Source organism: Mesitornis unicolor, unplaced genomic scaffold, assembly GCF_000695765.1.
Source record: "Mesitornis unicolor isolate BGI_N332 unplaced genomic scaffold, ASM69576v1 scaffold18442, whole genome shotgun sequence".
NCBI lineage: Eukaryota > Metazoa > Chordata > Aves > Mesitornithiformes > Mesitornithidae > Mesitornis > Mesitornis unicolor.
Genome location: NW_010171404.1, coordinates 1 through 12,973, shown reverse-complemented (window position 1 = coordinate 12,973; position 12,973 = coordinate 1). Strand labels below are relative to the sequence as shown.

At 44.8% G+C, this 12,973-nt stretch overlaps 1 protein-coding gene across 1 annotated transcript; it reads left to right on the top strand.

The window, feature by feature from the left end:
- Nucleotides 1-546: 546 nt before the first annotated feature.
- Nucleotides 547-9,489, top strand: MYCBPAP (MYCBP associated protein). The gene is made up of 16 exons (XM_010180025.1): nt 547-660; nt 916-1,105; nt 1,165-1,268; nt 1,771-1,945; nt 2,258-2,373; nt 2,888-2,988; nt 3,636-3,750; nt 4,098-4,287; nt 4,799-4,986; nt 5,552-5,698; nt 5,826-6,110; nt 6,928-7,049; nt 7,806-7,959; nt 8,451-8,549; nt 8,734-8,913; nt 9,409-9,489. Exons 1-16 carry the CDS (start codon nt 547-549, stop codon nt 9,487-9,489), a joined length of 2,361 nt encoding a protein of 786 aa, XP_010178327.1.
- The last annotated feature ends 3,484 nt before the right edge of the window (nt 9,490-12,973 follow it).

Below are 12,973 nucleotides of genomic sequence, written 5' to 3'. Positions count from 1 at the left end.
GAGCCAGTCCCAGCTGGAGAGGCTTGCAGATTGAGGATAAGAGGAAAACCAAATCCCTGGTGGCATTGCCTTAGCTGTGGCCGAACACTGCCTGGCACCTGTCTCGGCAGGCGTTTTGCCATTTAAAAGTTATTTTGCTATTTAGGAGCTTCTGAAAATCCAGTGGCTTGCTCTCAAGAGTTGTGCTTGGAGAGTGTGGTGTCGCTGTGTGGGGTGGCTGCATGCTTGTGCTTGCAGTTGAAGTAGGAAACTTCCCAGGAAGTTAAGGCTGTATTTATCTTACCTGTTGTCTCTCATCGAGACTACAGCGTGAGACAGATGAATCCCAGTGACCTGTTTTGGTCCTTGTGGCTTCTCAGAGTTTAATTTTCCAATTATAAGAGATGCTGAATTTAATTGTTTTATGTTTAAAAAAAAACAAAACAATAAACCCAAACCCAACACAACACGTAATTCAGCTGGAAATGAATAACCAGGCTGAAAGAGGAAGATGGGGCTTCCTTGGGAGACTGAGGAGGTGGTCTCTTCATCTGTTTTTCAGACAACATGGAAAAGGTACAAAAACTGTCAATAACCGAAGAAGAGACTGAGCCCATTTGTTGTGCTGTGCGAAGAAGTGACATCCAGGCACTGGCAATTAAGGAGGAGGACCTGGAGAAAGTACGTATTTCTACTGGTAGAAACAGCTACCTTAACTGTCACTCTCCTTTCATTTTGTGTGTTTAACAGAAGGTGCTGTCCATTTACTTAAGCCAAAACCCACTCTTGGAGTCCAATTCTTACTCCATTTTGTCTGTCCTTTTTATGACTTGTCAGATCATCGGGTTCAGTTGCTAAAAGTAAAGGATTATCAATCCTTACATAATCTTTTTGAAAGGAAGGATAAGTTATCTGCCTCTTCAATTTTTTTTGAAGCTCCATGCTCTACACCCTCCCCATGATCCTGGGAGCATTCCAGTTACAACGAAATACCTCGTTCGAAAATCTCAACCGAAAGAGACAAAGAAAGTGTCACATGTTCTCGTGGCATGTTCTGCTTCCCCAAGGACACCCAGGGAACCACTGACTTTTTCAGGTAGGGTTAAACTTCACATCTTCTCTTTGGGTTTTGTCTTTGCTAAGCCTAGCTTTAGTGACCTGGCTCTGGGTTTGTGTGTGTTGTAGGGTCAAGACCATTTGGTGATGGGTGTGCAAAGATTCTCCCCCATCACATTTTGGGAAGTCCACAGGAGTTCAAGATGGAAGCCTTGGCCAGAGGAAACACTCAGGTTTGTTTGTAAAGTTACTAAAATGCTGCTGTGTGCAACTTTTCTAGAGGTGGAGTGCGGTGCCAACAGCACCTTTTGATGTTTTTCAGCACCTATCAGGAACAGGTCAGGCCTGAGGTGTGTTTTTTCCCAGCCTCGTCATACTCTGGAGGAGGGCTTGCTTTCAGAGAAACCGCACCAGCAGGTTTAGAAGTCCTGTGTGCAGGAGGAGGTCATGGAGGGAAGAATTACCAAGGCTTCTCCTTCCATATGTGCTTCTGCTGATGGCATCAGGTGTGCAAGGGATGCGCTGGTGTTGCAGCAACGCCATTGCTTGAGTCTAACTACTCAGACAAATCCTTCCATTGTTTCTGAGCATGTTTGTAATGCCCCGTTCTTGTTCTTCTCAGAGTGATGAGGTAAAAATACTATCAATAGGAAGAATTCTCCTCCCCTCTCCCATTTTCACTGTGGTGGCAGCGTGTGCATGAAGAGGTTAATTTAACATTTCCTTTCTCTTCAGTTAGCAGACCTTATTGAGGTTCCTCATCAGTATGTTACTGCACCAGCTTTGAAAGAGGAACGTGGAGGAGAGAAGAAGAAAAAGGTTCATAAGACCCCATCAGCACAGCAAAAAGCTCTCCAGAACTGGCACTGTAATATGACAGTCAGGAAAAAGCAGGAGAAGCATCTAGGAGGTGAGAAAAGCTGAGGCCTCATTCTGTGAAATTCTGTGTGCAGGTGGAGGAGTTTGATGGCACCACAGCAAGCTTGATCATAGCCAACCAGGGTTAATCCTGGTGCCATTGCAGTCTACTTTCATGTTCTCAGAGCTCCTCACACTGCTAGTGGCCATGGACTTTTTGAGGAGGTGACCTGATGGCTCTGGCTGAGGGAAGGACAGTGGATTTGGTGGAGGACAGTGTAAGGGGATTACTTGTGAACAATAGTAGTGATAAAGGGTGTGCCCAGAAGTGCAGCACCAATTATTTGACATTTCTTCTTCATAGAAATTCTTCAGAGGCCAGAGGATGAATTACTGATGAACTACTCGGAGGATTACAGGCAAATCCAGGAAGAACATGACCTCATTTACCGAAGTCTCCCTACCCTGCTTCCTGGAAAGGTGAGAGCTCTGCTTCCTCTGCATCCGGATTGCTCTGCTCATGTGAAAGAGCTAAGCTATTGGTAACATCTCTGATGACTTGTCATTAGATACTTATCAAAGCCACTCTTAAGTCCTTTAGCATAGGACCTACACCTGCCAAATACTGGTGTAGGACTTTGATGTAGATGGAAGACACACATCTGAAATAATCTCCTGGAGGCACGTAGCTCTTCTTCTTAAAACACTTTTCTTTCTGAAACCTGGCTCTGGGCATGAGAAACATGTGTGAAGGAGATTTTCCCTATCCACGCATCATTTGCAGTGGAGAATGCAATCATCTAGGATTCTTGGGAGACCCAGAGTTGGTTCCTTCCTGTGTCTCTTAAACACTCAATGGATACCTCTGAAAACCATCATAGGAGCAAGATATCTCTACTTCACTTTATTTGACTCGGGACATTTGTCTGGTGTTTTAACTTCCTTTCTATATAAAACGAGAAAGCACAACTTGGTCATTTTTCTATATGTCTAGGATCTGGATGGACTGGAGGTGATTGGTAAAGGGCAGCCTTTCAGATCTGTCACAGCAGAGCCTTTTCCACGTTCCACCACTTCTGAAGAGTCTGAGACCCTGTAAGTTTTACTTCATGGCAGAAATTAAGAATTTTGGGTTTGCACCACCAGTCTGTAAGGGTATCCTTAGCTGTTCTTATCCAGAACAGAGAGGACTCTCCACTGGGGCACAATAAAAGACATATTCTAATCTTATAATCATCAGATTTAGGAATTGAGCAGTTCCTTTGTGCTTGGGGCCCTTGTGCCTAAGGAGCAAGAATCAGAGAAAAAATTTTTTGAGGCCTGCCCTCCAGTCTTCCTTCTGTGTGGCTTCGGAGTTTACATTAGGCAGGGTGGGGATTCTGCCCTAAATTACCTCCATCTGGTTGTCTTTTTCCAGCCTTCACTTCCATCATTAATTTGCTTCTTTTGCTTGTCCTGTCCATCTGTAACGGTGCAACCTGAGGGCCTTTTCTCCTTATGCAGTCATGTACCCTCGGCCTTCCTTAAGCAGATATAATTCTTTAATATTCTGTCTGTCCTGTTCTCCTTGATGGTGACAAGTAGCTAATTTGAGTTTACCACATCTGCAGGGCTCTGTCTCTAAAGACTTGATGTGGAAAAGCATTAGTTGAGATTATTTCTTATAGGGCCTTCTAAATCACCTCTGATTCTCTGCTTTCTGAAAGTGAATTTCACTTCATGAAAACTCTTGTTTTCTTTAGCAGTGACTCCTTAGGGAAGGATGTGGTTCCTGTGGTTCCAGAAGAAGTACAAGGTCCGTCGTTAGTTTTCTGTGGCCAGCCTGCTCGTTGGATCAATGACGCCACTTCTTGCAGGGTAATCTTGTGGTTTTTATTGTTTAGTTAAGCTAAGCCTGCTTGAGTTTCCAAATCACAGCTGTGTGAATGTTACTCCCGGGCCAGAGAATGGAGGATTTATTCTGAGCATAAAGGACTATCCCTACATTTGCTCCAGAGAGATCTAGAAACAGAAGGGGTTGCTCTCTCTGTGGTGTGAAGCTCAGATTCCCAGGCTCTCTCTGTATAATGGCTGCTTCACGGGACCAGCCTTACAAGTTCTCCTACCAAGACCCAACCCCTTGTTTGTGATATGACTTCAGAAAAGATAAATCCTGCAAGATAGAGTAGAAAGAGTTATCTCTGTCTTTTTCCTCTTCCTTGTAGGGTGAAATTGGCATTGCTGCCCGGATCACCTTTGAGACTTTGGCTGGTGAGAAAGCTAAAAGCTCCCTCACTGTGAGCAATAATGGCACAACTGCCATCTACTATAACTGGGTGAGGCTTCCCCACCAGATTCCCTCCAGAGAAACCAAGGGGTTGAGGATGCTGGTTTTTTACTTTGATACAAGACCAGGTACGAGAGCTGCTGATCTCTGACATCTTCGTACATACAGCAGAGAGCACGTATTCAAGAGTTATCTGAGATGTGGAGTCTGACTAATGGCAGAGCAAGCCGGTTGGGTGATTCTCCTTAGGAAGCCACCCAGGGCATCAGAGCTGACTCACACCAGAAGAGGTGTGCAAGGCAAATCCCTTTCATGGGACTCAAAGGAAAGGAGGTTGCTCCTACTCTAAATGTAAATGGGTGGAATATTATGAAGTGAATCATTTTCCAATGGCAAACTGGGCGTAATCTGCCAGAGAGAGTACAGAGCTTGCTGTAAAAGGAGTGTGCAGTAGAAATAACACCAGTTCAGTAACATGGTGACTGGGAGTAAATCTGGAAAGAGATAAAGTGTGATAACCAGCTCAGTTATGGAGAAGGAGTCTTGTACAGGGATAAGGATATTTGGGCTGGGGCTGGAAAAGGGTCAAGTTAACCAGGTGGTTTCTCTCAGACTGATGCATTTTCTCTCTTATTCCAGGTGTAATTTTGCCTAGAGAAACTAGGGAGTTTTCCTTTCTTTTCAAGTCAGAGAAAGCAGGCATTTTCAGCGAGTCCTGGGCATTTAGGACACATCCTGAATTATTAGGAGGAGCTTTGCTGCAGGTGACCCTTTGGGCAGTTGCTGTGTATGAGGATAAATGGGTTGACCTCAGAGAGAAGCTGGAGGTAACCAACCATGTAACTGGGGAGCTGTGAGCTTTGAACTTAATATGCAAGTAGAGAATAAGGGTGGGAGTGGATGGCATGGTATTTTTACTGCTATGCAATTAAGGTGGAGAGATGATTGTTTATTTACAGAACATCTGTACATACTTGAGCAGGTGTGCTTCATAAAATGAAAGAACTATGCAGCCTATTGTAATCTTCCTAATAAAGACATGGTTGTGTCTCCTAAACTGTTCACATTGGTCCTTTGGAGAATGAATTTTCTGTTGATGATGAATTTCATTAGTTAATGGGGATAGGATTGTGTCGTACACTGTGATATCAGTTAACGTATAAAGTGAAAATTACACTGTGCTTTGAAAAGTATACTTTGGGGGAGGATTTGTAGGGTTTATTTGAAAAGTTGTTCTAAGTATTGCTCTGCTTAGTGGGGTTTGCAGTTATTCTTGTCCTTGTAACTGTACATAATGTATACATTTGTTTACTAGTGTGGGTGTGATTTTGTTTGTGTGTCTGTATTTGAAATGAGGTCTTAACACATGTTGTGCTTGTTGTGGTGCCTCAGAGTGACCTGGCTGCTCGAGAAAAAGCTACTATAGTAGAAGAGTGTGTGAAAGAACTTCTTGTCCGAATTCGGACCCCAGAGCGCACCCCATCTCCTGTGGATGCCTATGTCACAGAGGAAGAGTTGTTCCACCGGAAGAATCCTGAGGTGATGTTTGCTATTTGATGGGCTGCACAACTGAAATAGCACAATCTGCCACGGCGGCTTTAACAATTAGGTTTGTAGAGGAAAGGCACAGCTCATTTTACTATTTACCTTTTCCCCGTTACCACAGCTGCATTATCAGCATCGAGTGGTACAACAGGTGCATGAACTGTGGAGACAGCACATAGCTGTTCCTTCAGCCTTTGAGGACGAAGTGCCCTCAGGCCGGAAGAGCACTGCAGAGGATGTGCAGTATCGGGGGAGTGCCTCAGAGGCTCCCCCCTCTCAGAGCAGCACCACGGAAGTCTTCAGTTGGAAGAACACACTTGAGGAGTCTCCAAGTCAAATGATGAACGTGAAGAAGGAAGAACCAGGCCCCTCAGGATGGAACCTGTCCTTCGAGGACTTTAAGCAGGTGGTCACCCCTGTTCCCTCTAATGCTATGACAAGCTGATGGTGTTCTCATTTTCCCTCCAAATAGCATGGTCTACCCTAGTGTGAGCCCACCCAAAGGTCTGCTTCCAATGTGCTGTGAGCTAGAGATGATTTATGATGTGCGTCACAGAAAAGCACTTTACTGTGTGCTGACCACGCCCTTAGTGCTCTTGTAAAGAGATTCCCAAGAGAGGCTTTGAGGGCTGTTGCGTGAAGAAGAGAACCACACAATGTAATAGATATTTTAAGCTCTTCCCACATTAGCTTTCTGTCATCCGAAGACTGAATGCAGGGGGGAAGGCTAATCCTACAGCCTCCTCTGGCTTCCCCAAGGGCTCCTCTTCTTGGAGAGTCCTTCCTATTCATCAGAGGACTAAGAGGGCTCTCATGACAGGCTCTGGATAAGTACAGACCTCCCCAGATTAAAGCAATAGTGGTTTGGATTCTGTCAGCAGTTTTTCTGTAGTGCTCTCTTGGAAACTTTGTTGCTGCTTTTATAACTAATCTTTACTTCAGGGCCTTCTAGCTTGCCAGAATCCCTCTTCTCCAGCACAGGGACTAACTACCTGTGAAGTTTCAAAGGGGCTTACTGTGAATCTAACTGGGAAGTCTGGGATTGCTTCCCAGATTTTGGGTCGTGTGGCCACATCTGGGTGCGTAAGTGCCCAGTGCAACCTGGTTTCAGACTGGTGTCCAGGAAGAGAGCTGTGACATGCTCTGTTGAGCTCAGAGTCCAGATGACTGGGAATGAAGACTTGAGAAGTGCTCCATGGACCCTGTGTTTTCTCTCACATCAGGCTATAAAGTCAATCCCCAACAAGGAGCAGCAAGAAGCAGCACTGAGCCAGCTCAATAAGGCAGTACTGGAGCTGCGTGTTAAACAGAGGCCAACTCCGACAAATCTCTTGTATCAAATCGGGTGCGTTACCTTTGCAAGATAAGGCTTGTAAATGCATCGTGTGATCAACAGCCTTAGCCAGCTCTGTTGCAAGCGTTGTGATTCAGAATGCAGATAATTATAAGAGGTCTAGAAGTCTTCTTTACACTGTTTTTTTTAACAGATTAATTGTAGCAGCTGTCTAGGACCCAAATGTGTTGTTTTTTTTTTTCTGGAGATAAGTTTAGAATAGGATATTAATTCTGGGAAGTATACAAGATTATTTCTGGCAAGATTATTCTCGTCTACATGAAACCTTTGGGTAATTTTCTGTACTCTTTTACTCAGATAACTGTATCCTCCCTTGTACAGTCTCTGTTCTTTACTCAGACTTTTAGATTAAACATATCAACAACTTCTAGTTGCTTCTAAATAAGAAGCAGGTTCCTCCTGGTAAATGTAGGTAATGCAGGTTCCTCCTGGTAAACGCAGAGAGCAGGTCAATGCTGATTTGCCAACATGTGTCATGTTGAAGAGCAGGAGATCTAGTTTCATAGTAATATGAGTCCATGTGTGCCTATTGGTTTGCAAACCATTGAGACCTCAGAGGGCTCAAACATGAGGAAAGTAAGTTAGCATCCATTTGCACAGATTTTTTTTACCTGGGGGGTAATATTTTATTGGTTTAGTTGGTCAGGACAGCTCTCAGCTGTAGGATGCCACCACTCCTGGGCACAGGGTAAAACAGGATGGCAACTGCTGTACTTGTCTCCCTTCTGATTCTGGTACTTTTCTCAGGCTCCAGTTGTTGCGTGAAACAATTGATTGTATGGTGAGCTGCTCTATGAGGCTGAGATCCCAGTTGGGCTTGCCTGAGAATACCACCTATGTAGATGATGTTCCAGAGGAAACAGGTAAATACATGGTAGTTTTAGCACAGCAGCCAGTTTCTGTGGACTGTTGGAAATCCAGGAAACATGCTGAATTTCAACTGAAGTCGCAACTTTAGTTCCCCTCAAAGCTTTTATAACAAACTGCATAAGAAAAAATGGCAGGTCGTGCGATACTATTTGTGATCTGTGACTTGGCATCATTAAAAAAACACTGCACAAATAAGCCTGTTACTTTAGCTAGATGTAGCAATGGTTTTAACACCGAATAACCCAGAAATCCCTGTCTCACTATAAGCTCTTTTACAGGCTTGTTCTGATAAATGTCTGAGACCTGTTGATTCCTTATTTAAATGAAGTACTCTTCAAGGTATTGGCTTTCAGTGCAGTACAGCTTACATTAATAAAAAGAGGAAAATACTTTGCAGAAGTAATGCAATCCCACTGCATGAGTGCAGTGGGCTTGTCTTTCTGGGTATGAAAATGTTGCTTTTGGGTAATTTAAATTCTTTCTTTTGCAGTGCAAGAAACAAAGCCTATAAAAGGAGGAAAGGAAGGCAGAAAAAACAGTAGCAAAGAAGGGAGAAGGTCCATTGTTGGTAAGGATAAAGAAGGCAAAAAAAGAACAAAGACAGCTGGGAAAGAGCAAGAGGTATGTGTTGGGATGCCTGTTGAAACCTAAGTGCTGGGGACAGTGTGATCCTTTCAGAGATCCTGTATTGTGAGTTGGAGCTGATTTCCAATTCAGTGAAAGAGGTGCTGCTTGGGAGGTGCATCCTGCAATAACCTGAAAGGTGTTCTGACCTGCATCACATTTTTTTTCTGTCCCTGAATAGGAACGTCAAAGCAGCAGAAAGTTAAAAGAAGAGAGAAAGAGGAGATCTTCCACTTCATCACAGGAGGGGAAAGAGGGAGCAAAGCCTGTGGAAGAAGTAACTACAGAGAGAGCAGAACATCTCCGGGAGCAGGTGGACCCTATTTTGTTCAGGAAATACCAGGAAAACCTTTATGTTGAAGTGAGTGTGACCAGAACTTATATCTTTGGTTTTTTTTTTTTGTTCTTTGCTTGTAAACTAACACTGAAGCTTAGGTGAGCATTTTGTTAAACTCAGAAAACTGACAAGCGTATGTCCATAATGCTGTGGTAAGGTAAGTGTGAAGTACAAAGTAAGATGTCCTTTATTCCAGCCTGGAGTCTGTTAACATAAATCCAGCCATCACATAGCCACGTGCAGGATTTCTATCTGGGATGTCTTTAACATGCCTGTGGACTCTTGAGGGATCAGCAGAATTAATTGTATCTCAGATAACGTTAAACACACTTCATAGCCAGAAAAGTCATTACTTGAGTTAAGCTCTGTTAGCAGGCAGCCACTTTTATGTGGTTGTGTGCATGCCTGCACATTAATGTGCTCCTGCGTGAGAAGCCATCTCTCTGTCTGTCAGTCTTGTCACCAGGAATTCTTCATGTGTTTTCACTGCCACTGTCTTTCTGTTCATTTCTGCTGCAGGTTTATGGGCTGCTGGGTTCAATGGTGAGCAAAATGGCTGCTTTATTTGCAGACCTAAAGAAACAAGATGCTCTCAAGTAGTAGAGTAAAACTGTTTGTAACTAGAAATAAACTCATTTTTGAAAAATAAAGCAGCATATTTACACAGATCAAGTGGAGATTCTTCTTTCTGGAGTGATGCAGTGATTACAAATGCTAGGCTGCCTCTTTTCTGACATGCTGGGATGTGAGACTGTTGCTAGATCATCTGTTACTTCTACAGATGATCGCTTGCCAGGAAGAGACAAGGCAAGAAATATCACAGCCTCAGAAACTGTTAAGACTAGAAAAAACTGACATTTCTGCTAAGAAGAATTTAAAAGCGCCAGTCAACATGAGATATGTCTTATTCTTTGTTTCTTGATCTTGCTTGGCTAGCAGTTGAGTGAGCAGAGTGTGTCCCTTGTACTCATGAGCTAACTTAGAAAAATCCATCCCATTTCTGATCATGTTTTTGACTGTCCAGTCTCCTCTCAGGACTTGCTGACAGCAGGCTTCCTGAGGCGATCAGGATACCAGTGAAAATGCACTATCCCAAGGGGTGTGCCACCCTGCCTGGTTTTGCACATGAGTTTACTTCCTGTGCTTATCTTGCCATCTCTTTCCACCCAGCTCAAGATGCCCATGCCCCAATGTCTTACTTCCTTCCAAGACTAATTACTTGTGAATTAAAATTAGCCAAATTCATGCCATAAATATTGTGAGCATGGTTAGGCCTTGTGTTGGCGCCTGGGCTCAGCACCACTTTCTGTCTGGGTTTCCTTGTGCATCGTGGCTGGAATGCAGGGTACAGGTCTCTCTTGACCTGGCACCAAGGGAGTACCTGGTGTATGGCAGTCCAGTGCTGTCGGAGCAGCCGGACGGCATTCCCGGAGAGGCTTTGGCCCTGTAGGGAAATGACATCACTGTAGATTATTAGCTTAGGTTCATGATGCCTTTGAGGTTCTTAGGCAGCAGATGCATATCCGTGCTGAGCATTGCTGTTACAAATTCTGTACATGGCTGCACAGTTGCACCAGGCGTGTGCGCCTCAGGCACGTGTTCTTTTACATTGGCAGCCGTGCTGACACGCGTCTTGGAGCTGCATCTAGTGTAAGATAACTGTTCCTTCTGCTGAATTGTTTTCTTTTGCTTTCTCATTTTAACTCATCTGCTGTCTCTGGGGAGAGGATATATTCTTCCCCTTGGCTCTCAGCAGTACCATGGCAAAGCACAGCTTATTTTTCTAATTTTATTTTTTGCTGGCCAGGTGAGGCCCTTCATATTTGGAGATGCTTTCTCTTAGTGAGAAGCACTTTGGCATCTGTGGAAGCCAGGAGCCTCTTCTGGCTTAGTGGGCACAAACCCACAAGGGGAATGTCTCTGCTCAGCATTCCTGTAGTGAGAATTTCAGCAGCATTTTGAGAATTAAAAGGAAAAAAGCCTGAAGTTGGGGTGTGTCTCACAGGCTCTGACAATAGCTCCTGCCTCCCTGGAGATGATTATCAGCTTGTGAATATGCCCAACTCAAACAGCTCAAGCCATCTGTTTCTAGGCAAGAGGGAGTCTGTACATTATAGAGGCAACGTGACTGTCTCAAAGGCAGGAATACTTTTATTTGGTAGCTTTAGCTTAAAAGATGGCAAAGTCCATTCACAAGATCTATGCCTGCAGTCAAGGCTATAGAAACCAGGCTCTGTGCATACCTCTACTCACAAAAAAAAACTTGTTAATATGAAAACAGGTAGATGGCAGTTTCACATTAGTTATGTACCATGGAAGAATGTCCTATGCTGATCTCCCTTTCCCTACCAAGGGAGGAGCCTGGTTGCCCAGGGCAGGCGAGTGGCATAAGAACTTCTACAAAGAACTGACCTGAATGCTGTGAATAGTCAGTTTTTAATTTTTTTTTTTCATTAATCTTGCCAGTACCTCTTACAGCCTTGGACAAGAATGTGCTCAAGGGACAAAGTACAAGCAGCGCACAGGAAGGGATGCGTGGGGCCAGCGAGTGCAATGCTCTGCTGTCCGGCTGCTGCAGCTTTCTCCAAGTCAGCAGCTTCTTTTCCTTTTTTTTTTTTTTTCCTTTTTTTTCTCCTTTTGCATTGATTTGTGAAAGTTACAGGGCTGGAACTGCAGTGAAATTAGAGCTGGCTTCCTCCAAACGCCTTTAGAACACATATCCTCATTGACAGACCTGGTGTGAGGTGCAGGCTCTGGCATTAGAGCAGAGACCCTCAGCACTGGTCACCCCTGTACTCTGAGGACTCATGGGTGCTCTGGTGCCTGTAATGCCAAGTCCTAGCAGCCACGCAAGTAGAGTATTCCTTCTCCTCTCCCAAACGTGGGCATTATTTGTATTAGTGTTAATAATTTGTTCTGTGTTTGCTAAATAACTGAGGTGAGTGACCTTCCTGGCCTTGGGAGTTGCATATCAAACTCATCATGTGAGTCAGGGCCTGAAGACATCATAACCATATTGCAGAGGCTGGGAAGGGAGATTCTAGGAAAATGCTGCAAGCAGAAGCTGACTGCACTTCCAGAGGCTTCTCAATGGCAGAGGGGGTCACAGCATGTCAGAAATCAGCTCCAGAGCCATGCTGGTTCATAGCTTCTTACAGTGGGGTTGTGGGCCACCCAGCAAACCCCACATTTGTACAGCTCTGCTGCAGTTTGTAGGGTGTTGTCCTCATGGAGAGGTTCACTTTGCTTATAAAAAAAATCAGTGCCTGAACAGGGGCAGCTGCCTGCCTCAGCTGTCTGTCAGCTGAACTGGGAGCACTGGGAACAGAGGAAGAGGAAGCCTGGGATCTTAGAAAACCAAGAACACCTCCTACCACCCAAGCTGGGATATTCTCCATGTTGACCTGGAGGATGGTTTGGATGCTGGAAGTGTTCTTCTCACTGGCTCCAGCCAGGAGAGGGATTAGGTGCACATTCAGCTTGCAAGGCTGGAGCCTGTTGGAAAAGCCAGGCTGATGAGATCTGCAAAGCCTGTGGAGACACGTGGCCTCCCCACCGTCGTCTCCCTGCCACCCAAGGCAGAACCCGCAGGCCTTCTGCACCAGGGCCTAGGGCAAGATCAACCTCAGCTCTGTGCAAATTTGCATGGTGGGAGCATCAGCATTCAACCCCCCCTCCAGAATGTCTCAGCACACAGGACATGCTTTCCATTATGGAAAATGTCAGTGATATTAAAAAGATTATATATATCCATAATACTTGATGGCCTGTCAGTGACTAAAATGGAAGGCAGAGGCCGGGAGAGAGGGGGTGGCATTGAAATAATCGAGAGACATGACTTATTTTGTCATGTCATCTGATGCCTCCCTCTTTTCCCCCAGCCAGGCTCCAGGATCTGTTCAGAGCAGGGGAAGAATCCACGCCAAATTTAGATCTCAGCAAAGAAAGAAAATAATAAAAAAACCATGAACCCAAATTGCAACCGTGGCCTTGGGTACCAGGGAGGGGGAGGATGGGGAGGGTCGGCATCCCTCGGAGCTGCTTCCCAGCCTGGGGACGCTCATTTCTGTCTAAAAATAAGGGG